Consider the following 26775-nt stretch of genomic DNA (forward strand, 5'->3'; position numbering starts at 1 on the left):
TACGGAACTATATCCAATTGCGGTAACACGGCTCCGGTCGACGTTTGTTGGGATATAATTCCCACTGCCAACTAGCAATGATCTGTTTCCGACTGGCTTGCTACTCATACTGGCTACGTAGCCGGCACGTGGCCTACTTTTATGTTAGACCCAGTGTTGTGCGCATGCTATTTATATTGTTGTGCCGCCGTTCTTGACGAGCAATGCGCAGTTGGTGGCTACTTCTACACAGTGTTGCCCGTAATGTTCGATGTGAATTTTCTAAAGAACTATGAGCGCAATTAGAGCGAAAATGGTGACTCTTAGCCTCACACATCCTAGTCGGATTCATTCAACGGTTAGCGCTGAGTGAAACGAAGCAGACGCCAAACTAGGATGTCTCACAATTTCGTTTTTCTTTTGTACCGAAGAGTTTACGCAGACAAGAATAGCGTATTACAGACGGGAGGAAGAAACTCTCTTGGTAAACAACGCTTGCAATCTTTGTTTTTCCAGATATATCACTTTCGTGTCTCTGTATACTTAGGGTTTGACTTTTTCGGGTTAAACCCGATTCCGTCGGATTCTTCCCTCCCGAATCAGTTTCGGACAAAATCGGGTTCCATTTTATCTCTTTATGTCGCCCCGAATACCAATCACGTACTGCGTTGTGTCGTATATCACGTACACGATTTGGTATCAATCTAAAGGGAACTGATAAAAATATTATTGATGATTACTGGTTTTATGGTGCAACAGCAACCGAGGTCATAATGCGCCAAAACAGATAATTATAATAACACCCGGTTTTAGTCTGAATTTGAGAATTCAAAATAGCACACTGTTCCCCCCACCCCCCGAATCCCGGAAAGACATTTAAAGGAACAGTAAAGCAGCGGGCGAGCTGTTAATACTGACAGACATTTGAAAACTTATTCCAAAAGATCGACAAAAACGAGCGACAGAAAGAAATTGCGGTGAAAAGATGCGAGGCGAGGCGTGTTGCCCATTTGCCAAATCGCCCATTCGTCGAGCAACAGTGTAACGTGTCCCCCAACCCTCTATCGTCTAAATCAAGGGCTTAAGGCGGGGTCCCATAGCCTCGATTTGAGCAGCAGCAGCAGAGCAACAGCAGCGGAGCAGCAGAGCTGCAGCGACACGAGCGGTCCCATAGCACTGGGCGAGAGCAGCAGCGCTGCCGAGCTGCAGAAATTCCCTGCTGCTCTCGTATCCGAATTTTTGGTTGCTGTGCTGCCCTGTTGCTCTGCAGCCTGAGCAGCCGGTCTCGAAAGCCAATCAGGAGGCTGGTTGGTATTGTTTTCGTTCGACGGTGTTTAGGGTTAGCAGGGCGGTGAGTGACGGCAGAAAGTTTGTTTCTGGTTGTTCTGTGATTTGATTCTGAACACCTGGATACGTTTGTGATTGCCAGTAGTTTGGAGCGAGTGTTCAATCATCGGGACTGCGTGAAGTGCGCTTTCAGGATATAATTCAGTTCACAAAGTTCAATAAAGTGTTCGGCCGAACCTACGTGGTACATACGTTGTGCACCAGTTGTAGCTACATGTTCGCTTGTTTTCTGGAAAGTACTTCAAAACCCGTGACCTGATAACGTACAAGCACTTTCACGTCCATGCCGTGTGAAAACCAAACCGAACAAATTTCTTATGGTCGGTATTCCAAGACCTTGCTAGGTGGTTGTAAATGAAACTGACCCTTGAAAAGGGTTAGATGGAGATAGACAACGTTCAGACAACAAAAAAAGGTTCGATAGAGATAGAAAATGAACCCATTCCTTGTGAAAATAGGCAGAAAGCAGTGAGTACTAGCAGAAGGGGCCTTCGTTCTCGTTAGACAATTTTATTTCACTAAGAGTAACGTACGCATTTGACAGTCACCGTAAATCGAAATATCGAATACTATAGTAACGAGGCAATATTTATACGACAAAATCCCGTAGAAGAATCTCCACACAACACAGCAAGGACTGTTCTGCACAGCAGTAGGACGAACCTACGTTGAATGTCATGAAACTCACTACACATCAACGAAGAGTCAATCAGGTAATACGAGGCTCAGACCACCACCACACTCATCTCAAAGTTCACTTATGAGCTCCAAATCCACAATATATCTCCCACACAAACGCCTTTCACCTAGGATTACGTTCCTAGGTGTGTGCACTAAAAGGCTTAGCCGCTGCGTACGCCATCGGAATGTGCGAAATGTAAACAATGACACAGTTGCCAACACGATTTGTGTTTCCTAAGCCGCTGCTGCCGCTAATTCAAAACTAAGCTATGGGACGCCTCCAGCAGCAGAGCAGCGGCAGCAGAAAGCTGCTCTGCTGCCATGTTGCCGTGTTGCTGCTGCCGCACCGCTTAGTATAGCCGGATTCTTGAACTTGAAAAGTTTGCTCAAACGAGAAGGTTCCTGGTATATGTTCTCTCAAAGTGCAAGAACGTTGATACATCGTGGAAATGGGTAACAAAACTATCAGCAGAATCACCATGCGTCACTTACGCAAAAACGCACCACGTCCGGTTAGCAGGCGTGGCCATGGTAGCGGTCCATAGGTGGCGCTGTACGCTCATTGTTATTGGCATGTTTATGTTCACTACACTACATTGCGGGAACTGCGGAGTTCGTGTCGGGTCGTAAACCCAAGGTTGTCCAGAATATTAAATCCGAGTTTTCTGAAACCCCCCCCCAAAAAACTACGAGATGGATTTAAACAAAATTTGTGGCGTTCGTATACTGAGCACCCGGACTGTCATATGAGCCAGCAGTATAAACTTGTATGCCTGCTGCTTTACAGTACCTTTAACCCCAAAAAGTGTGACATTATGTGTGTTCACCATTTCATTGTGTACCGGATGAAGCGCAGTCCATCACGCGAAATGTTGTAGATATTAATTACATATTAAACTTTCATTAAAGTTTCAGGGACATTGTTTTGAGCGTTCTACTCAGCGTTGTTAGACAAAGCAAACATTCTCGACAGCTCCAGGAATCGTGCATTTAAAGAAGGAAATGCTAGCGTGGTCAGCAGTGCTCTGCGTATTAGGCGTGGTTGAGAAAACAAACACACACGCAAGACGCGCACACAGCATAGGCAAGCGTTCTCAACTATGCATTACTTTCAACAAACACGCTGTGCTCGTTCCTTCGTTTCGACTTTGTTCCAGTGCTTGAGCGCCCCCTGCTTGCGAATGACCCCGCCTTCCATTCTTGCTAGTGAAAGCTAGTAAAATATGTTGACAGAATAACCGTGCTTTCAAAAATTCTATCTGACGTTTTTGCATCTGCGTGATGCGGAAACCTGTCCTGCAACCTTCAGGAGGCATCCCACGACTGCATTTCTCGTTGACGATGAATGGGGATGAATTGTTCTTTGGGGTAGTTCGCTGGGGTAGCTCCAAGCTCGACAGCTTACGGCTGCAGTAAACCTGCGTGGACTGTTTCATGCCGAATAACGTCAGAGAAAACACACCCACGGTTATTTAAAAAGCGACCATGTCCCTTATGTAACGATCTCCAGGTGTGAGCGCATCCAGTTATGAGGTATGCATCACATAAAAAATCTTCAAAAGTAATTCAGTTTAACTACCGGTGTATAGCTTATGACTGCATTCCCGCAAATAGGTTCTAATTTTAAGTACCACACAGTAGTTCTACTGCTCATCTCCCATCTATGTTTATAACCGCGTAAGCAGTACGCAAATTTCTCCGATGTTATCCAATGGATTAAGCATTAATAATTGGGAACAATACCTTACCATGGAACTATTTTCCAGTGTGGCTACTCGACCTTATCTCACTTATCGAAAGTCCGGTTCTCTAACACGTTGCACTCGACGACGACGTGGTTAAACATTTAACACAATTCTGTTCATCATATATTACATGATATTTTTTCTTTTGTGCTAGAACATCGTCATCTTTCCTGCGGAGCATAATCCTAAAATGCAAATATATACTGGATGGCGAGTTCCTTTTGTTCTTAAATTGCTCTATTTCCAGGTACGCCGCAAAATCGGCCCAGGACCCCGTTTGCCGAAGCCGCGACTGCCTGGAGCACGCTTCCCACCTTAAGGTCTCCATCAATACCGACGTCAATCCTTGCAAGAACCTCTACAGCTATACCTGCGCTTTCTGGTACAAAGACTACAGCTACAAAGACCCCAAAGACATTGAGACCATGCTCTCCGACAACATCCTGCATACCCTTACCTCTGGGAAATTGGACTTGCAGAGCAAAGCTGTAGCCAGGGCCTTCGCAGTGTTCCAATCGTGCATTCATAGGAAGGACGACCTGAACGCTTTCGAGCGATTCACCACAGACATGAGAATTCCGTGGCCCGAAGAACCATTTCGAGAGGCCAATGCTGTCGACGTTAATTTGCAGCTTCTCATCCGCTGGAGGATCTCTTTCCTGTTCAGTATCAAAGTGGTTCCATCAACATATAATAAAGAGCCCGTTCTAGTCATATGGAAAGCCATGGAGGTGCAATCATGGAAGCAACTCCGCAGTGGTGAGGCCCAAACCATATCAGAGTACGCTGCAAGGGTGCGGCAGTTCGCCCATGCCTTGGGACACAACGAGACCCTCAGTGACAGCTACGTCCACCAGCTGCGAATGGATGAACTGAACGTCATGAAGCTTGTGGAAAGCGGAAGGAAGTCTCCGTATTCAGAGCATTTCTTCGGTCTTCGTCAACTCCAGAATTACACAAAAAACATCACTGCCGAAGAATGGGTCTCTTTCATCAACAAGAACTTGGAACCTCAATTTCATCTTACCACCCACTCTATGGTATTAGTCCACAGCCTTCCAGTGCTACACATGCTCGGCAGGATAGTTGAGATCGTACCCAACGAGCGGCTGCTCGTGCTACTCGGTTGGATATTTGTACAAGAATGTGCCTGGATGGCGTCAACTAAGTTTGACATAGCCACGTGGGGAAGCAAGCGGCAGGCTGAACAACACGCGCCTGCGTTCTGTCTGCGACAGATCGAGGACGCATTCGGAATTCTGCCTTGGGCGCCATTCATATACAAGAACTTTCCAAAAAGGGAGCGCGATAAGGTGAACGCTGTCCTGGACAATATTGTTAGTACCATTCAAGAGAACCTCGAACGATCTACCATCATCAGCAATGCCACGAAGGAGACAGCTAGCGCTAAACTGCGAAAAATGAAGCGTGTTCTTTGGCCGACTGAAACCTTCTTCAGCGAACGAGAGCTCGACGTCATGTACTTGAGTTTTGATCCAGCGAATGGGACTTTCTTCCAACGCTGGGTTCGATCTATGACAGACGTAGGCAAGCTTCGTAGTCACAAGGATTTTCTGAACTTGTACAGTAAGACCATGAACGACAAGGTGTTCGGCCCCATAGTTTACCTGTATTATTTTAATATTCTTAAGCTGTCTATGGCTGCAGTTATATCCCCGGTTTACTATCGCCATGGCAACATGGCAATGAGCTACGGTTCCTTGGGGACATTATATGCAGTGTTCTTGAGCAAATTTATTGATTCGCTCGGCCGTCAGGTCGATGACAAAGGCCAGAAGCGAGACTGGTGGGAGTCACAGGTGTCCCACAAGTGCAAATCTTACGGTGATAGGAGAATGACCAATCTGTTTGGATTCGATGCCTCGTACGATGCATTCAAGACAGCCCTCTTTGCGCAAAGGAACAAGGCATTGAACTCTAGACTGGATACCTTAAACATGTATACCGGGGAGCAGATATTTTTCCTATCCGCTTGCAGGCCCCTTTGTTCGCGAGGAGAGTTCGGAAAAGAGGTCTGCAACGCTGCTTTGGATTCGACTGCGTTTTTGAGATCATTTAACTGCTCTGAAGAACCCAGCTGGTACGCGAGGAACTGTCGTATGTTATAAAAGATGTTGGCACTTGTTGTGTGGTCTATTGTGAATTTATTTGTAACAGCCGAATTTAGACAGAAACAGGAGCAGAATCTCTGGCTGGACGAGGGCCAGTACCAGCCGAAATATAAACGATGGAAAAATTTTCTTCAGTCGAATCGCGAAGGGGTTTTCAGGGCGCTCAGCCACGTCGCTGCTCATAAATTTGGAGGCAGAAGCGTCAGTAGAACGAAGCTTCTTTCACCTTCGTACAAAATATATGGTACTGAGGACTTCCAGGACTACTTTCCAGGGAAAGCTCAAGCAGAAAGTATAAAAATTTAGTTGTGTACATACTTGTACTTTTGTGTATTGTAAAAATGTAAATGGGTAGTTAAATTACTTCAGAAAGAAGATCACCACAATGCGTCTTGGGTTGGGGAGTGATGACGGAGATGGGTGATGCTGTGAGGTATGGCTTGTCGGATGAGCCCAGTGTGAAGGGAGTGAAGTGCTTTCCCGTTGCCCCTGCGGGGTGCACCGAGCATCTTCATTATGTTGATGTATTTCTTTGTTGCGTCCGTGAGAGCCTTCACTTGTTCTCCCTCATGTTAGGTTTCTGTTGATTATGACACCGAGAAACTTGTGTTTACTAATACGTTGCATCGGATTGCCGTTGACTGAAACGTGAAAGTTCGTTAGACGTTTCCGGGTGAAGGGTAGGTACACAGTTTTTTCTACTGACGAGTCCATGCTACGTTCTTCCAGGAAGATGGCTATCGCGAGGAGGGTGCGCTCTAGTGTCTGCTGAACGTACTTGACGTTTATCCCGTACATCCAAATGAAGACATCGTCAGCGTATATCGTGAACTTGACTCGTGGAGGGCATGATCTCTTCCATAACGGGGTTAAAGGAACAATTAGGTGAGATTTAACGTCTCTCGAAATCCTGCCCCCCTTCTGTCAAGCTGTTCACCAGGGGTCACCATGTAAAATATTTGCGCTCTGCGGTGCGTTATAGCTGTGCAATCGAATTTAAAAAAAGAAAAACACACACACACGTCGGAAAAGGCAGCCGCAGACGCACGGCACGATCCTCCCGTGACGTATTGGAGGTTCCGTGCCTTGTTTGTTTGCTTTTTCTTCGCAGCTCACGCGCCGCTCATACATGCTTGAGCTGAGCCGCTGTGCGTCCTGGTCACGTGAGGGGAGTACACTCTAAGAAAAAAAGGAGTAAAACGGGGAGTAATTGCAGCTTCTACTCCCCTAGTCTGCAATTACTCCCCATTTTAGTCCCTTAACCCAACATTTAGTCCCGACATTTACTCCCCAGGACTGCAAATTGTCACTAAACTTCGCGAATGGCCTCCTGAATGCAACAGTCTACGTAAATATGTGCCCTTGGTCAATCTGAACGACATAAGGCTGTATAACTCAGACAACGTAGCAATTTTCCAGCCCAACAGAGTAAGAAACAGTTAGCGCATCTTTCTTCGCAAATTGTGCCCTAGTATGGCGCACGATTTTATATCACTCGATATATCACGGTTGACGGATTGCTTCGAAGTATTTTCATGCATGCGCACCAATTATGTACCTGGGACTCTTACAACAGCGCGTGAAATGCGGTCTTCACTCTGTGACATTCATTTACTCCCGAAAGGGACTATTTTTTGTGGCAATGCAATTAGTCCCCAAAAGGAGTAAAAGTACTCCTTTTTTTTCTTAGAGTGTAGCATACGTCAAGACGTCCTCTCGTTCTGCGATGCGCTCTTATCAAGAGGAAAATGATTTTTCAAAGATGTGCGGAACCGAGCCCTCGTGCTCGCTCTGTAAGTCACCTGCTCTCGTCGTTCTTTCGCAGAAACTCATTTTATTCGTTGGAGAACACTCTGCACCGAAAAACGAACAAGAAAAAATAATTATGGGGTCACGTCAGTGCTCCTTTAAGGTTATAGTGATGCAGTCTGCTGTGTATCGTGCGTTTGTGAAGTCGGCGATCTCATCCGGGAGCTTTCCGTTGTGTTCTAACCACCACCGGATGCGCACAAGGATTGTTATTTCCATTACATTTGCTACACAGCTTGTGAGGCTGATAGGTCTGTACGATTCGATTTCGTTCTTCGGCTTGCCAGGTTTCCTTATGCGTATTACCTTTGCGTCTTCCAGTCCCGGGGGAGCTTTCCTGTTTGCCAGCTTTTGTTGTACACTCTAAGAAAAAAAGGAGTACTTTTACTCCTTTTGGGGAGTAATTGCATTGCCACAAAAAATAGTCCCTTTCGGGAGTAAATGCACGGGAGTAAATGAATGTCACAGAGTGAAGACCGCATTTCACGCGCTGTTGTAAGAGTCCCAGGTACATAATTGGTGCGCATGCATGAAAATACTTTGAAACAAACTGTCAACGGTGATATATCGAGTGATATAAAATCTTGCGCCGTACTAGGGCACAATTTGATGCGAGGGAAAGATGCGCTAACTGTCTCTTACTCTGTGTGACTGGAAAATTGCTACGTTGTCTGAGTAATACAGCCTTATGTCGTTCAAATTGACCAGGGCCACATATTTACGTAGACTGTCGCATTCAGGAGACCATTCGCGAAGTTTAGTGACAATTTGCAGTCCTGGGGAGTAAATGTCGGGACTAAATGTTGGGTTAGGGGACTAAAATGGGGAGTAATTGCAGACTAGGGGAGTGGAAGCTGCAATTACTCCCCGTTTTACTCCTTTTTTCTTAAAGTGTATATCTTCAGTAATACTTCTTTAGCTTTCGGTTTAGAGATTTTCCGGCTACTTGTAGGTTATCCCGTCTTGCCCTGGTCCTATGGAGAGGTTCGCTTGCCAGACGTGGCTTTGATGGCAAGTTCTTGGATACTAAAATCGTGTTCCAGCGCTACGGGTGTGGAGTGCGTTACTAGCTGGTTGTCCACTGCTGAGGATAGAGGAGACTGGTGGTGGAGGGAACCGGTGGGTGCTGGTGAAGATTTTTTATGAATGGCCAAAAACGTTTCCTCTACTGCGAATACGGGTACGTTCGTACTGAGGGCAATGGTACGGAAAGTGGCTTGGGATGGGCTGCTCTTGATGCTCTTTACAATGGTCCAGAGCTTCCCAGCGTTGACTAATGGCGACAGGGATTTCCATGTATCCTCCCATGCGTGCGATGCCAACATTTTTTAGGTGTCGATTTATCTTTTCTTTGGTGGTTTTTGCTTGAATACAGTCGTCTATGTTTCCAGTCCGTCGGTAGCGGCGCTCAGCGCGTCGTCGTATTGTCCTGAGGTGTCCGAAATTTACATCTGTTTTGGTGTAGGTCATTGGCACCTTGGTATGTTTGCTGGACTGCTTCGGATTCTGTCTTATTGTCCGGCCGAATTCTTCTGGGCTGGTGTTGCCGTCAAGTGTGGCAGTGTTCCGATCACGGAGGTCTCGCCAGTTGCGGATTGTGAGCGTTGTTTTCCAGTGCGATCTGGCATGTCGTTGGTAAGATAGAAAACATACGAAAAACCTCAGATAGCACAGCCCATGGCAGGGTTTGATCTCACTACCTCACAGTCTCCAGCATAGCCTCGGACAACCACCAGATGCCTGATCCTAACCTGAATGTCTCTTTGCAAATTAGACACACACGAAAAAATCTCGATATATGTGGGTAAGTTTGAACCGTTTCCACAATGTACCGGTACCTCTGAAAGTGACGGGACGACTTTTTTTCCTATTCTGAGGTGTTAGACAATGATAATTCCAATTGCATTCTCTATCCTCGGAATATGACTTCCTTCCTGACCTGTCGCGAAGAAAGGACTTGTGTCACTGTTTCTGTTTGTGTGAAGCATGACTTGACACCCACAACAGACATCATGGAAGCATCCTCAGCAACTCTTGCACGCCGAGCTCCGACCAGCGACCGTTTTGTCTTGCATTCTAGCGCTGTCTTTTGCTGACTACTCACTGTTCCAACTATCTCCGTGAGTTATTCCTTTCTTTGAAAAGTGTTAAACGGTTTTATTGTCCAGTCCAAATAGCATGCCGGAAAAATATCTTCTTTTTTTAATTCGTCGAGATCGAGGAGATACCGATAAACACCTCCCACGTTTAGGAAATGGAAGTACCGACACTTGGAAACCTTATTACTTTCGTATAGTTGTAGTTTACGCTTCCCCGCAAGTGCCTTTCGAAACGAAGGAGACAACGTGCTGCGCGCAGCACGAGCCCAGAAGCAAATTGTTCAGTTGTACGACGACTCTACGAGCAACGGGAAAAGCCCAAAGGAACCATGAGCAGCCCGACGCCTGACCCTCGAAGCCGGACGCCATCACCGGAGAGGACAACATCTCCTTCGACAGATAACCGGCCGACCAAGACCCACATCAACCCTTTCGTGTGGCTCATCATCGTTGTGGTCTTGGTCGTTGTCAGCACTGGCTTTGCACTCATCACTATGCGAAAGGCAGGGTACGCTCTCTCCTTTCTATCATAATGTGCACGTCGTAGGATGAATGTTCAGGATATCGCTAGTCGCACAAACATTGGAGGGGGCGTAACTTTGAGATATCCCAGAAAATCATATATATCCCAGGCACATCCTGGATATATAGTAAATTGGATATTGGGATATCCCATGGGAGCTTCACAGAGAGTCCGTTTACGTAGAACGCATATCCGTGTCGACTGGCAGATTCCTAATGTTTTCATATCTCAGAACCGCCACATAGACATCAATTTTGGATACTTAGATGTTCCGGGGATATTTTAAAATTTATGCTATTTTTGTGTTGAGTCAATTTGCAATTGATAGTGATTCATTGCTATAGCAAATGAGTGCTGCACACACTAATTAAACAAAAAGGGCCATCTACTTTTGACAGCACACCCCACTTGGGGAGGGGTGCCCCGCGACTGCGTGCGCGTGCGTAGCGCGTGCCCCCGCTGAGGGGTGCGGCCATAACCCAAGCCCAATGCAGACTGCGTTAAATCCCGATGCTGTTGCACGCGTTACTGTCGACGACGACATGTTTAAGCCCATAACACATATCTGTTCATTCATGTGTGAAATAATGTTCGTTTGTGTATATGTGTGCATGCGTGTGCTAGAAAATCTTTCCTGCGGAGCCTATTGCCAAAATACAAACATATACTGGTTGGCTTGTTTCTTTTGTTGTTAAGTTGCGCTATTTCCAGGTACGTCGCAAAACCGCCCCAGGACCCAGTTTGCCGAAGCCGCGACTGCTTAGAGCACGCTTCCCACCTTAAGATCTCTATCAACACTAACGCCAATCCCTGCAAGAACCTCTACAACTACGTCTGCGCTTTCTGGTACAGAGACTACAGCTACAAGGACCCCAAAGACATTGAGACGATGCTCACCGACACCATCCTTCACACCCTTACCGCTGGGAACTTGGACTTGCAGAGTAAAGCAGTAGCCAGGGCGTTCCGAATGTTCCAGTCGTGCATTCATAGGAAGGACGACCTGGACGCTTTCAAGCGATTCACCACCGACATGAGGATCCTGTGGCCTGAAGAACCATTACGTGAGGCCAATGCTCTCGACGTCCATTTGCAGCTTCTCATCCGCTGGAGGATCTCTTTCTTCTTCCGAATTAAAGTGGTCCCATCAAGAAACAATAAAGAGCCCGTTCTCGTCATATGGAAAGCCGTGGAGGTGCGATCATGGAAGCATCTGCGCAATGTTGATGCTCGCGCCGTATCACAATACGCCGCAAGGGTGCGGCAGTTCGCCCACGCCATGGGACGCAGCGAGACCCTCAGTGACAGTTACGTCAATCAGCTGCGAGAGGATGAACTGACCGTCATGACGCTTGTGGAACAGGGAAGAAAGTCTCCGTTTTCGGAGCATTTCTTCGGTCTTCGTCAACTCCAGAATTACACAAAAAACATCACTGCCGAAGAATGGGTATCTTTCATCAACACGAACTTGCCACCTGAATTACATCTTACCACCCACTCTATGGTAGTTGTCCATAGTCTTCCAGTGCTACACATGCTCGGTAGGATACTTGAGATCGTACCTAACGAGCGTCTCCTCGTGCTACTGGGCTGGGTATTCGTCCAAGAATACGCCTGGATGGCGTCAACTAACTTCGACATAGTCACATGGGGAAGCAAGCGGGAAGCTGAAGAACGCGCACCTGCTTTCTGTCTGCCACAGATCGAGGACGCATTCGGACTTTTGCCTTGGGCGCCATTCATGTACAAGAACTTCCCAAAAACAGAGCGCGATAAGGTGAACGCTGTTTTGGACAATATTGTAGGTACCATTCAGGAGATGCTCGAACGATCTACCATCATCAGCAACACCACGAAGCAGACAGCTAGCGCTAAACTTCGAAAAGTGAGGCGTATTCTTTGGCCGACGGAAACCTTCTTCAACGAACAAGAGCTCGACGTCCTGTACTCGAGTTTCGATCCAGCGAATGGAACTTTCTTCCAAGACTGGGTCCGATCTATGACAGACTTAGGCAAGCTTCTTGGTCACAACGATTATCTGAACTTGTACAGTAAGACCATGACCGACAAGGAGTTCGGCACCATAGTTTACCTGTATTATTTTAATACCTTTAAGCTGTCTATGGCTGAACTTATATCCCCGCTTTACTATCGCCATGGCAACATGGCGATGAGCTACGGTTATTTGGGCACACTATATGCAGCGTTCTTGAGCAAATTTATTGATTCGCTCGGCCGTCAGATCGATGACAAAGGTCAGAAGAGAGACTGGTGGCAGTCACATGCGTCCCCCAAGTGCAAATCTTACGGTGATAGGACAATGGGCAATCTGTTTGGATTCGAGACCTCGTACGATGCCTTCAAGACAGCTCTCTTTGCGCAAAGGAATAAGGCATTGAACTCTAGACTGGATACCCTAAACATGTATACCGGGGAGCAGGTATTTTTCCTAACCGCTTGCAGGCCTCTTTGTTCGCGAGGAGAGTTCGGTAAACAGGTCTGCAACGCGGCCTTGGATTCGACTGCGTTTTTGAGATCATTTAACTGCTCGGAAGAACCCAGCTGGTACGCGAGGAACTGTCGTATGTTATAAAAGATATTGACACCTGTTGTGTGGTCTACTGTGGTCTATAGCCGAATTTAGAAAGTTTTAACGGGATTTCAGCAACTGGAGCCCAAGATGGTGCTGGATCAGGGCTCAGTAGCAGCCGAAGTATAAATTATGCAAAAATTTCCTCCATGGAATTTCGAAAGGGTTTTCACATCTCCCATCACAGCTCTGCCACGTCACTGGTAAATTTCGAGGCAGAGGCGTGGCTACAAGGGATTTCCAGGACTACCTTACTGGCAAGGTAGAAAGTATAGAAACGAAGGAAGTAAAATCATCATTCAAGGATGCTCGAAAACCTGTTTATGTGCTCACCACCACCAAAATCAGGACCGTCGTCGTCACCACCAGGAGCAACCGTTTGAAATATTCTCGCCCTATCGCTGTGCAATTCAGAAAAAAACAAGTGAAAAAAATCTCAAACGCAGGTGCTTAGTCATTTTTTATGAATGCTGGTCCCGCTATTCACAATCGACAACAATAATTCTTCCACATTTTTCGGACCCCCTGCAAAAGGGGATCCAATCCACCCGAACAATCTGACCAATTCCGCGTGCCACCACCTGTGGGGCCTCCCAAAAATTGGCGCGACTGGATGAACCTAAGAGAGACTAATCTCTGAGTGGGTCGCTACCATGTCTTCCGGCGCCGTTACCAGGTACCCGGACTCGAATCCCTGTGCCGGCTGTGCTCTCTGGAGTTTTTCCTGGGTTTTCCTCAGACGTTTTCAGACATAGGTCGGCACAGTTTCCTTACAAGTCGGCCCAAGACGCACATTCCCTCAGGGCGTCAGTCGTGACGTTGCCCACCTCTGTGAGGCCGACAACGGCAAGCCCTTGCACCACCATCACCACCACCACCTTCCGGCGCCGACCGTGGAGTATATTCTGGCGCACATCGAAAGAACCCCCGGAGGTCCAAATTATCCGCAGTCCAACCCCGCGGCACGTGCAACACGTCGCCACACTGTGCAGACAGACCTTACGTGTAACGTCACGGTACCATTACCATTACAATTATATGGTGACCTCGAACTTTGAGAGCGACGCCTTGTTTCTATTGTTCGCCGCCGCTTTGGCTGGCGCTCCCCAAATGCCGCGTCTGGAGAAAACGCCTCATGCGATTGGGCCTTTATGTATAATGCGTTTAATGTCTTCGTAATAATGCTTGTGTCACGACGCCATTAGTATCTGTGATTTATTGATATCGTTCGGGAATTCTCGTCCAACTAATGCGATGATCCACTAGGAGTTGCGAAAATTTGATTTGATTTGGTTTGCGTTTTACAAGCGTACTAGCTACTAAGGCCAAGAGTCGCGAAAAGAAAGCAGCGCGGAAGAACGTCTCGACGCATGGCGCTGCTGATGACTGAAGTTTATTGGCGCAAAAGCAACAAAGGCCATCTCGACGCATGCCACGCATTATAGTATGCGTTGTATACTCTCCCGTATCATGGTGCCGTCGAGCGAGCCCTCAGTGTTTGATTTGATTTGTATTTTACTGGCGCACTAGCTATACAAAGGCCATAAGAGCCCTCACTGTTAAATAGTAGTATTGTCATGGGTAATAAACACTGTGAGTATTCTTTTTGCTGTGTTGGCACAGCGAAGTCTATGAGCAGTGCAGAGGCGGTTACAGGTGCCGAGAAACCAGTAGGGGGGATATGCGGCCTGGGACAGCTTCACGGCCCGCATGTGCAGACTCAGGAAAGCTAAGAAAATCCAGAGAACTCCGACTCAGCAAACTCAGGAAAAACCTCAGATAGCACAGCCCATGGCAGGATTTGATCCCGTTACGTCACAGTCTCCAGCAAGACCTCGGACAACCACACAGGTCCCCGAACGTACATCCGAATGTCTTTTTGCAAATTAGGCACACACAAAAAAATCCCAATATATAACCTTTCCACCGTTTTCCTTATACAGGGTGTCCCACCGAGAAAGGGCCAGGGGCTAAAGATAAAATGGAGTGTTCTACACAAATGGAACAAACTGTACGTGCTTGGCAATTGTGTGGTCTATCCAAAAACATTTTTTCATCGCCCCTTGTCAATTAATTAGATGTAATTAATCTTCTAACTTTTTAATTATCGGTTTTAGCTCTCAGCTGTCAATGAGGAAGTTGTAGTACATGTCGAAAAAGACGCAACTGATGTGGTTCGAGGTTGCTATGGCTTGTGGTTTCGTTTTTTCGGGGGTTAAAAATTGGTTTCAGAAGCCGCGCGCACCACAGATCGCTCCCCATAATTCGGCGCCCGCGCGCGACGATTGCAGTGCTCTCTGATTGGTGTGCCGTGAAACAGGTGAAATATCTTCCTCTTGTGTGACGTGGCCCAAGGGTGGTCTCCAAGCGCTAATGTCAAGGTCAGTGTACGCCGGAGGGCGCTGGAATCTTTCTTGGGGGTCTTTGGGGTCTTTTTCGACATGTACTACAACTTGCTCATTGACATCTGAGAGCTAAAACCGTTAATTAAAAAGTCAGAAAATTAATTACCGCTAATTAATTGACAAGGGGCGATGAAAAAATATATTTGGATAGACCACACAACTGCCAAGCACGTACAGTTGGTTCCACTTGTGTAGAGCACTTCGTTTTTTCTTTAGCCCCTGGCCCTTTTTCGGTGGGACACCCTGTATATCGGTACCTCTGAAAATGACAGAAATATTTTTTTTCCTTGCGTAAAATGGCAGACCAAGAAAATATCAATTACATTCTCTATTCTGCGAACATGACCCCCTTCCTGACCTCTCGCAGACAGTGGGCTTCTTTCATTGTCTGTTTTTGTGTGAAAGTCACTAGACACTCAGAAGAGAGGTCGTGACATTGGTACACCGCCTCCGAGTAGACGTCCGTTTCAGCCGTGCCCTGTTGTTCAAGTTGGGGAAGCTAGACTCGCCGAACTGCCTCACGTGTGATGAAGTGGAGAACACTGAACATACATTAATTAACTGCACTACATGCAATGTTCAACGTAATGACCTCAGAACCGCCTTGGAAAGTCTGGACCACCGTCCTCTAGACTTAGTGAAGCTCCTCTGAGAATGGCCGAGGGATCCCAGACAGAGTGCGACAGCTGCTTTAATGACATTTCTTGTGGACATTGCAGCGCGTCTAACTTTTTAGGCTTACTGTTTTTTGTTTTGTTTTATCTTCAAATGTTTTGGAGTAGCCGGTTCCTGTGTTTTGTAGGAACCACCATGTCCATATTTTTCTTTTTATTCCAACCGACCAACCAAACGTCGGTAAAGCGTCCTCACCAAAGGTTGCCTTCCGAGCTCCTCCTCGCGCTATTGTTATTGCTGTGCTTTGAGAAGGGAGAAGTTCGTTTGCTCAGGTCTCCCTTGAACTCCGCGTACGCGGTGGAAGGAGGCAAAAGGGAGCAGGTCCTTATAACGCGGTCCGCCTCCGGGTGGGTAGTGCCTTTGAATGCGTGGCCCATAACACGGTCGTCGGGGCAGTGTCCTTCGGGGAGCTGTTCCAGAAAGCTTTTCTTAAATCTTCGTTTTTAGAAAGAGGGCAGTACTATTTTTGAGGCGTGGTGTAGGTAAGCTTGCGCCTGTCCCATCCTACAGACGGCAATACGAATACGAGGGCTACAGAGCCATTTATAGGGAGAGTTTGGCCATTCTTTGATCTTTTGCCGCTTCACGGGAGGAGCTTGTTTTGACGTCAGAGTCGTCGTTGCGCCGCCCAAAAAGCCTGAATCCGAGCTGAATCCGCTTATCAGCCATCTAGTCCGCGCCATATTGATGCTGTCCGCCAGCTGGTCGACACCTTCGTGGCCGTGTTGAATGTAATCTACAGGAACAACCGGCCTGTGACCCACTGGCGCAAGTGATAGGGGGCTTTGTTGCCGAACAGAAAGAGTTCAAGGACGAAAGGCTTTCGAAGCAAGAAGTACGCACGTGCCTTCTCTCCTTGGATTGTGAACAACGATCAGCATCAATATGGCGTCTGCGACCGGTTGACGACTGTATAACAATAGAGCATGACGAGGGAGGTCGTTCAGCCGTGACGTCGCATGACGCGCTTTAAGTTAGGCTCCTCCCAATGGCCAAACTCTCTCTATAAACGGCGCTGGAGGGCTATACGAACAAGAAGCCCATTGAGCCCTTGCATTCCCATGATCCCTTGCACGCCACATATAGCGCTTGCTTTGCCACAGGTGGCGCTTTCTTTTTGAAGCGTGATATGGGCAATCTTACGCTTGTCTGATCCTACAGTTGGCAATACAAGAAGGCGGGACGTGAATGGTGAAGACGGAGGGCAATGGTGAAGGAGCTGGTAAGCATGCATTGTGACACTTATTTTATTTCTTTTTCGTTACTTTGTTAGTGACCGGTTTGGTAATTTTTCACAGCGCAAAGTAATGTTAAAGGAAAAAAGTTATAAGAGAGAATTATTAATTCCGCACTGGCCATGCCTTTCTGGGGCCAAAGATTCAAGCCGGGGGATCCATCTGGGGCCAAGCAGCGGTGAAAGGTGGTGGTGGTGGCGATAGGGCTTGCCGTTGTCGGCCTCACGTATGTGGGCAACGTCACGACTGACGCCCTGGGGGAATGTGCGTCCTGGGCCGACTTCTAAGGGAACTGTGCCGACATATGTCTGAAAGCGTCTGAGGAAAACCCAGGAAAAACCCCAGACAGCACAGCCGGCACTGGGATTCGAACCCGGGTACCTCCCGGGTTCGAATCCTGCGGTGAAAGCATCGAAGTGTACGCAAGTGAATTGGACGAAGTGAATCGGCTGCCTCATCTAAGTGGACTAGGCGCACATTCCGGGGACTGAATTCGTAGTTTACCGGAAGTATGAGGGATGACCGCGTAGAGGATGACACGCCGTCCCCCTATGGGTACTATTGCAGATAAGTGCCGAAAAGCGTATTCACCGAACTTGCAGATAAGACGTACCAGTATTCAATATTCACAAAGTTGGCGTCTGTAGGTACGGATGAAGAGGAAGTGATGAAACCATCCATCCATCAATCCATCCATCTGCGAATTGGTATATTCAAGTTTCCGAGGCTACGTTTATACTGGAGGACTTCCTTCAAAGCATTTCACCTACGTCCTTGACATTCTGTCTTCTTTCGTAGAGCTATCACATGCCTTTTAGGCTCAAGCATTTTTTGCAATTTTTTTTTATGCTTTGGACGCATTTCCCTTCGGTGCTACGGCTCGCACCCAACACCTCTTGAGCCCTGATGCCCGAGCTTGACGACACCTTGTCATTTCCCTAAAATACCTCAATCGATTATAGGAAGGGAGTTGCCTCAGGACAGAAGCCGCCGATATTTCGAACAGAGACTGTTCTTCTTCTGAGTCTGAGTTTGTTTCTGTCTTCTTTGAGTCTGAGTTCTTCAGAGTCTGTTCTTCTTCTGGGAAGAAGAACAGTCTCTGTTCGAAATATCGGCGGCTTCTGTCCTGAGGCAACTCCCTTCCTACATCTCTACCGGTTCGCTGGATTTCTACCCACCTCAATCGATTATGTTTTCCATGTAAATGTGTTACTTAGATGGCCAGCAGCTGCGAAAGCTGAAAGTTGAAGCGTAGAAATCTAGACTGAAAATAAAACATTCAAGGCTGAAAGAGCTAGCCGTATCCTTCGCTTCCTACTCACTGTTCCGACTGACCCTGTGAGTTAATTCTTTTGAAACGGTATGAACTTTCTCGTTCAGTTCATATACTACCGCCGAAATATCAGATTTTCCAACTTATCGCTACCGAATAGATACCGATAAACACCTCCCATATTTTCGGAGAAAAAAGTACCAAAAATTGGAAACCCTATTGATAGTGTATAGTTGTAGTGTACTTTCCGCGAAATTTCCTTTTCCTGTTCTCGTTCGTGGTGACACGGCAACTTTCATTCGAAACAAAAGAAGAAACCGTGCTGCGCGGCGCACGAGCTCAGAAGCAAATTGTTCATTCGTACGACTACACGAGCAACTGGAAGAACCCAAAGGAACCATGAGCAGTCCTACGCCTGACCCTCGAAGCTGGACGCCGTCACCGGAGAGGACAACATCTCCTTCGACAGATAGCCGGCCGACCAAGACCCACATCAACCCTTTCGTGTGGCTCATCATCATTGTGGTCTTGGTCGTTGTCACCGCTGGCTTTGCACTCATCACCATGCGAAAGGCAGAGTATGCTGCTCCTTTGTATCATCATGTCCACGTCGTAAGATGAATGTTCAAGTTATCGGTAGTGGCAAAAAACATGGTAGGGGGCGAACTTCGAGATATGTTACCCGCTATGCGCATGCGCGTGAGGAGCATACGTTCGAGAACACTGACAGCTATTAGTGCTGCTTCTAAACAGCGGTGGGCAGTAGTTACTTTCTTAGTAATGTTAGTACAACTACTGAGTGCTCCCCGACATTGTAGTTGGAACAACTAGCGGCAGTAGTATAAGGTATCGTAGAGTAGACACAGATTACATCGGCGGCATGGTTTAAGGGCTTGTTGCTTGTAAACCCAGCAGCGCAAGTTATACATGTTACATGGAACGCTAAATATTTTTAACTTGCAAGCAAAATTCCGGTAGGACGGTTCGGGGCGACGTCTGTTGGGAAATAATCCCCATCTTGTAACTAATCCCCAGTTTGTAACTTCTTCCGTAAAATCTGTTTCCGCGTCTTTTCCTGCAACTTCTGTAAAACTTCGCGGACGTTTGATAATCTTTCTACCTCAACCTATATACACAGGGTGTCCATGCTAAGTGTGAACAGATTTTTTTAAAATATATCAATCAGTTTTACCGGGGTGAAATCAATTGCAGTATAGCATATGCTGAAGGGCACTCCCTAGGGGGGCATTAAGACTCCTAAGGCAATGTCTTAATTAACTTTCAATAATTATCTTTTTAATTATAAAAGCTACGAAGTTGCTCCAATGAGAACATCTGATCTCTTCGGTCACCAGATACCAAAACCGTTTTCAGAACAAAAATCCGTTCGGTAGATTGTCCGCAAAAAATTCGTGAAGGAACGCCATTTTTTTCTTTATTTGGTTTATTGCGCACCTTCAAAGAAGCGGCTTTCCTTTACCCCCAGTGTGAGAGAGTGAAAGAGCACAGTGCCGCCTCATGCGTCGAAGATTAGCTTTAACTTGCGGAAACAAAACAAAAACACAAATCTATCGGGTGACTCTATCGCGACTGCCCTTATCTTGGGCTGCATTTTCTGTTTTCTTTTAATCTTTTTCCAGGACGCAAAAGGCGATAGTGTGCTCTTTCATCCTCTCGTATTGGGGGCGAAGGAAAGACGCGTCTCTAGAGACGCGCAATGAATAAAATAAAGAAGTGGCGTTCCTTCACGAATTTTTTGCGGACGATCTATCGAACGGATTTTTGTTCTGAAAACGGCTTTGGTATCTGGTGACCGAAGAGATGAGATGTTCTCATTGGAGCAACTTCGTAGGTTTTATAATTAAAAAGTTAATTATTGAAAGTTAATTAAGACATTGCCTTGGGAGTCTGTTAATGCCCCCCTAGGGAGTGCCCTTCAGCATATGCTATCTCGGAAAAAGTGATTGATATATTTTTAAAAAATCTGTTCACACTTAGTGTGGACACCCTGTATATATAGGTTGAGGTAAAAAGATATATATACGTGTATATATGTATGATACTGGGTAAAAGTAAAATAATAAGCTAACAAAAGCTAGTGTATTTAGTGGGTAATGTAACACAAAGATAATATACTATGAAACGTTTAAAAGAACTAAAGTGTTAGGAATATCGCATGTGGCTTAACTAGGTTCTTGGAGTGACGTACAGGCAGAGCCAAAGCGAGGCAGGTTTGCGCCCAGGGCAGGGTAAATCTGAAGTGCCCCTCCCATCTCCCACTGCCGTCGGAAGCCATGTAAACAAAGAAATGAAAACCCTCATTTGCACTGCCGAGATCGTAAATTCAAGTTTTCTTTGTTTCCGCTTTATGCTGCCCAACAAACCTCCCCCCCCCCTCCCGTCGCTACGGCTCTGTGTACAGGGTTGGTAGAGGTGCGCCATATGGCGACTGTCAGCTTCAGGGATTTTCTCAGAGGAGTGTGGTCATCATCCGTGGGTTGTTGTCCGGACAACGACCCACGATGATGACCTCAAATAGCTTCTAACTAATGTTAACTACCATACAGTATATCTACTGTAGCTCCCATCGCTGCTTGGAACCCGGCAAGCACCACCGAAATTTTTCACCTCTTCTTTGTTCTCCAGGGGTTGAGGGCCTAATTTCCAATAGTAGCTAACCATGGAACTATTTTCGCGTGTGGCTAATAGACATTATGTTACGTATCGAAATCCCGGTTCTGTAACACGCGTTGCTGTTGTCGACGACATGGTTAAGCCCATAACACATACCTGTTCATCATATATTAAATAATGTTCGTTTTTTTCTTGTGTGTGTGTGTGCTAGAAAACCTTCCTCTTTCCTGCGGAGCATACGGCCATAATACATATATATACTGGATGGCGAGTTCCTTTTATTCTTAAATTACCCCATTTCCTAGGTACGCCGCAAAATTGGCCCAGGACCCCGTTTGCCGAAGCCGCGACTGCTTGGACCACGCTTCCCACCTTAAGATCTCTATCAACACCAACGCCAATCCCTGCAAGAACCTCTACAACTACGTCTGCGCTTTCTGGTACAGAGACTACAGCTACAAGGACCCCCAAGACATTGAGACGATGCTCACCGACACCATCCTCGGCACCCTTACCTCTGGGAACTTGGACCTGCAAAGCCAAGCTGTAGCCAGGGCGTTCCGTATGTTCCAGTCGTGCATTCATAGGAAGGACGACCTGGACGCTTTCAAGCGATTCACCACAGACATGAGAATCCCATGGCCCGAAGAACCATTACATGAGGCCAATGCTCTCGACGTCCATTTGCAGCTTCTCATCCCCTGGAGAATCTCATTCTTCTTCAGTATTAAAGTGGTTCATTCGTCGCCTAACAAAGAGCCCGTTCTAGCCATATGGAAAGCCATGGAGGTGCAATCGTGGAAGCAGTTGCGTAATGGTGAGGACCGCACCATATCACAGTACGCTGAAAGGATGCGGCAGTTCGCCCACGCCTTAGGACACAACGAGACCCTCAGTGACAGCTACGTCCGCCAGCTACGAATGGATGAACTGAACGTCATGAAGCTTGTGGAAAGCGGAAGGAAGTCTCCGTATTCAGAGCATTTCTTCGGTCTTCGTCAACTCCAGAATTACACAAAAAACATCACTACCGAAGAGTGGGTCTCTTTCATCAACACGAACTTGCCACCTGCATTACATCTTACCACCGACTCTATGGTATTAGTCTACAGCCTTCCGGTTCTACACATGCTCGGCAGGATACTTCAGATCGTACCCAACAAGCGGCTCGTCGTGCTACTCGGCTGGATATTCGTGCAAGAATACGCCTGGATGGCGTCAACTAACTTCGACATAGCCACGTGGGGAAGCAAGAGGCAAGCTGAGCAACGCGCACCTGCTTTTTGTCTGCGACACATCGAGGACGCGTTCGGAATTCTGCCTTGGGCGCCATTCATATACAAGAACTTCCCAAAAAGTGAGCGCGATAAGGTGAATGCTATCCTGGACAATATTGTAGCTACGATTGAAGAGAACCTCGAACGATCTACCATCATCAGCAATGCCACGAAGCAGACAGCTAGCGCTAAACTGCGAAGAATGAAGCGTGTTCTTTGGCCGGCTGAAACCTTCTTCAGCGAACAACAGCTCGACGCTGTGTACTCGAGTTTCGACCCAGCAAATGGTACTTTCTTCCAGGACTGGGTTCGGGCTATGACAGACGTAGGCAAGCTTCGGCGTCACAAGGATTATCTGAACTTGTACAGGAAGGCCATGAGCGACAAGGTGTTGGGCCCCGTAGTTTACCTCTATTATTTTAATATTCTTAAGCTGTCTTTGGCTGAAATCATGTCCCCGCTTTACTATCGCCATGGCAACATGGCGATGAGCTACGGTTCCTTGGGGACATTATATGCAGTGTTCTTGAGCAAATCTATGGATTCGCTCGGCCGTCAGATCGATGACGAAGGCCAAAAGAGAGATTGGTGGGAGCCACCTGTGTCCCACAAGTGCAAATCTTACGGTGATAGAAGAATGACCGATCTGTTTGGATTCGATGCCTCGTACGATGCCTTCAAGACAGCCCTCTTTGCGCAAAAGAATAAGGCATTGAACTCTAGACTGGATACCTTAAACATGTATACCGGGGAGCAGATATTTTTCCTATCCGCTTGCAGGCCTCTTTGCTCGCGAGGAGAGCTCGGTAAGCAGGTCTGCAACGCGGCTTTAGATTCGACTGCGTTTTTGAGATCATTTAACTGCTCTGAAGAACCCAGCTGGTACGCGAGGAACTGCCGTATGTTATAAAAATGTCTGCTCTGGTCTGGATGTGTGGTCTACTGCGAATTTGCTTGTAACAGCCGAATTCAGAAAATTTTATCGAGATTCCAGCAACTGGAGCCCAACATAGGGCTGGACGAGGGCCCAGTAGCAGACGAAGTATAAAAGGTTTAGAGTTGCTCGCAAACCTGTTGATTTTCTCAAGGAGTCTGACAGGAGCAACCGTGCGAAATATTCTCGCGCCTTACACTCTTAAATTTTATACACCACCTTCAGTGAAATTGGATGATAGCCTGACTGATTACTTTTTTGTGTTTAAATCAACACCGTAAGATGGAAGTACACACACTCCAGGAGAGGTGCTAACTCAACACCATCTGGGGTGTAGCTGAGTGATACCCTGATTCCATTTTCGGTGTAAATCAACACCGTTAAACAATGGCGTAACGTGTGCAGCTTTTTTTCCATAGTGAGTATCCCACCTTTGATAAAAATGCAAGTCTGTCGAAATAACGTCAGGGGCGCCCGAACTTCACAGAGACGAAAAAACACACCACCACTTCGTAGCTTACACTCACTATGGAAACACAGCTGCACACGTTGCGCCATTATTGAAGGCGTAAAGGCGTAAGGCGTTAAGGCAGGAATATCAGCCAAAGTATAGCAATTCCGAACTGGTGCCATATTGGACCAATATACTGTCTGATATACGGATAAAGATATAAGCGCTTAAATGTATTGATAAATTTGAAACATCACATACATGGGATAACGAACCAAAAACCCACTAGAAAGGTATTTCCTTTCTACGAGAAAACATATACTATATACATTGCTTATCTTGCGAGCGCCTGCGAATTCGATATCCCTGCTCGCCTTCCAGTCAAAACAGTCAAAAGAAGTCAAGTAGGTGATGTTTCTAAGTTTAATTTGATTATATACAAAAAAAAAAAAACACTGAAGAGAGAGGAATTGCTTGGAGTATCAACTCAGCATAACGATAACGCCTGTGTATCTTACTGGTTTTTGGTATGAGGGAAAATTAAGACTGAGCGTGCACTGTATTCATATTCCACGACAACGTTAAAGATTTTGCTCTCAGTTACACCCTTTCTACACCAGTAGCCACAGATACACCCCACAAAATTGGCTTCTGTAACTAGTACACCCATATAACACCCACACACAAACTTTTTTGCGCAGAAGGGTGTAACAGGGGTGTGCAAAACAATTTACATCCAAATTACACCCCATTTACACCGAAAAGGGTGTTCAGAATTTAAGAGTGTATGGCTACGCAATGCAACTCAGAAAAACAACCCAAATTATCTGGCTTGTGTGGGCCGACGAGGCCTCGATGGTGGGACACTATGTACTGTCGCGTCGTTGAGAGTACAGTGTGTAACACAGCGAGCAACCGTCATACAGCCATCAACCTGATCACATCATCAACCTTATGACGTCGTGACGTGACTGATCCTCTTACTTGCTCTCTGAAGGTCCCTATGGCTCATGCCGTAAATCACACAGTACCCTACAACAGACACTAACGCGAAAATGCGTGTCGTGTTTGTCGTGGTACTGTCGAATTTGCGCAATGAGTCTTATTATTCATTCGTAACCAGCAGTATGTAGAGCGCTCTCTAAAGGATTTGACATGTTTCTCGTAGGAGTGCGGTTCAAGACGGTAAAATAATACACAGTCCAGCTTGTTGAAATGTCGTCAAGAAAACTATTAACGAAAGAATGAACCACAACAACAACAACTTTATTTGCGACCTTGGAGAATTGGGGAGTTTCATCGCCACAGGCGATACTCTACCCCATTGCTGGATGGAATGGGGGGAATAAAATAACGAGCCCCTTCACAATAACGATCGAAGTCCGATGGTGCCCAGAAATATCAGAAGAGCTTTGAGCGCAAAGCGTTGCTGGGCTGGATTAGGCCAGGGACCAAGCAATTTCGATAGGGAGAAAGGGCGAGAGTCCAGCTGACGAAGAGACTCGGAGAGTGTGGTTCGGGGAATGAACCACGAAGTCAGAGTAGCTATTTAATACGTGAGCTTTCGGGCAGAGGCTCTGCCCGAAAGTTCACGTATTAAATAGTTACTCTGACTTCGTACTGACTAGGAGTGCAGATCAAAGACTGACTACTGACGTTTCACGTATTAAATAGTTACTCTGACTTCGTACTGACTAGGAGTGCAGATCATAGACTGACTACTGACGTTCACGTATTAAATAGTTACTCTGACTTCGTACTGACTAGGAGTGCAGATCAAAGACTTCTTCCTCGCGCTACGAGACAGCTATACGATCATTGGTTTTTGTGCTATAAGCCTCGTGCTTTCTCGTGTAATCCGAGCGGCAACGAGAAAAGAAAAAAAAAGAAAGAAAAAGAGAGAAGGAAAAATATGGAGGACTGTTTCACCGATACTAAAAGCTTGATATCCATGAGTCTCGGCATTTATGCCAATACATCCCTCCACACTCCCTGTCGGCGAAAGCCCGGACAAGCCGCTGACTTTTCTCTGTTCTTAACTAATTCTTTTGTTGATGCGGCTTTCTTGATAATCGATATTATTTGCACGTGCAATTACAGCTAGTCGGCTTCGATTTGACAGGAGCGTTATTACGAGGGAATGTGTGTCTGTCAAGCGCGTAGAATACTACGTGTCTTCATCGGAAGAAGTCGGAACGGGTGTCCCGAGGCGCTCTCTGGTGGCGGGGTTGACTGGCGAAGCGTGAAAGCGCTTGGCATGGGTCGAGCAGCGCAGCGCTAGTTCATTGATTTCTGCTCGCAGGAAGGCCTGATCAATGTCAGTCCCTCGTGCGGAACGGAGCCTAAAATCGCCGATAATTGCTCGATAAAACTCCCGCTTTGATTGGATAACATTCCGCTGTCCCCGGGACATGGGCCTGGCGCTCCTCCGATGACTAAGACAGAAAAAAAAAAAAAAAAAGAGATGGGCGTGCGTTTGCCGATGCCATGTCAGATTTATCTGGTCGTAAACTGGCGAACAGCAGCCTGTGTTCTCTTTACACAGTGCTCCTCATTCGAGTCAGTTGATCGAATAACAACAGCGTGTCGTTGTAGACGAGAATCCAAGTAGCATAAGTATCTTGTCTTGCGGTACAGTGTCTTTTCATTAGCTTCTGTGTAAGCCTCACAGTAATCATCTTACAGCACGTTGATGATGATGATGATTCGAGGTTTTCTGGCGCATCGACAACAAAGGTCATTATGCGCCGAAACATTGGTAGTCATGTGTGAGTAGTTAAAATTAAATATAACTAGTGAAAAAAAAATATGAAGATGTCTAAAACTGTTAATCTAAAACTACAGAACGTTTAAAATTCCAATATCTGTCAAGAAGTTAAAAATTCCGCTAAAGGGCATGATCGCCTCATCACCAGGCAATAGGGCTGGGTGAAGAGGTGAACAGTGTGAATAAAACTGTCTAAAGTGATGTTGACGATGGGCCTCA

General features: G+C 46.6%; 1 protein-coding gene across 1 annotated transcript; it reads left to right on the top strand.

Annotated features, from left to right (window-relative positions):
- The first annotated feature begins 18892 nt into the window (after positions 1-18892).
- Positions 18893-26035, top strand: LOC135375193 (endothelin-converting enzyme 1-like). Its single transcript, XM_064607910.1, has 3 exons — positions 18893-19071; positions 21433-23210; positions 25890-26035. The coding sequence occupies exons 1-3, from the start codon at positions 18893-18895 to the stop codon at positions 26033-26035; spliced, it is 2103 nt and encodes a 700-aa protein (XP_064463980.1).
- The last annotated feature ends 740 nt before the right edge of the window (positions 26036-26775 follow it).

Source organism: Ornithodoros turicata, unplaced genomic scaffold (genome assembly GCF_037126465.1).
Source record: "Ornithodoros turicata isolate Travis unplaced genomic scaffold, ASM3712646v1 ctg00000838.1, whole genome shotgun sequence".
Classification (NCBI taxonomy): domain Eukaryota; kingdom Metazoa; phylum Arthropoda; class Arachnida; order Ixodida; family Argasidae; genus Ornithodoros; species Ornithodoros turicata.

What these genes read in the sequence shown, in the direction of transcription:
- LOC135375193 (XM_064607910.1), top strand. Translation starts at nt 18,893, where the DNA reads ATGAGCAGTCCTACGCCTGACCCTCGAAGCTGGACGCCGTCACCGGAG. An exon ending in ATCACCATGCGAAAGGCAGA is followed by an intron (nt 19,072 to 21,432) that starts GTATGCTGCTCC and finishes CCCATTTCCTAG; the next exon opens with GTACGCCGCAAAATTGGCCC. An exon ending in TTGCTCGCGAGGAGAGCTCG is followed by an intron (nt 23,211 to 25,889) that starts GTAAGCAGGTCT and finishes GTGCAATTACAG; the next exon opens with CTAGTCGGCTTCGATTTGAC.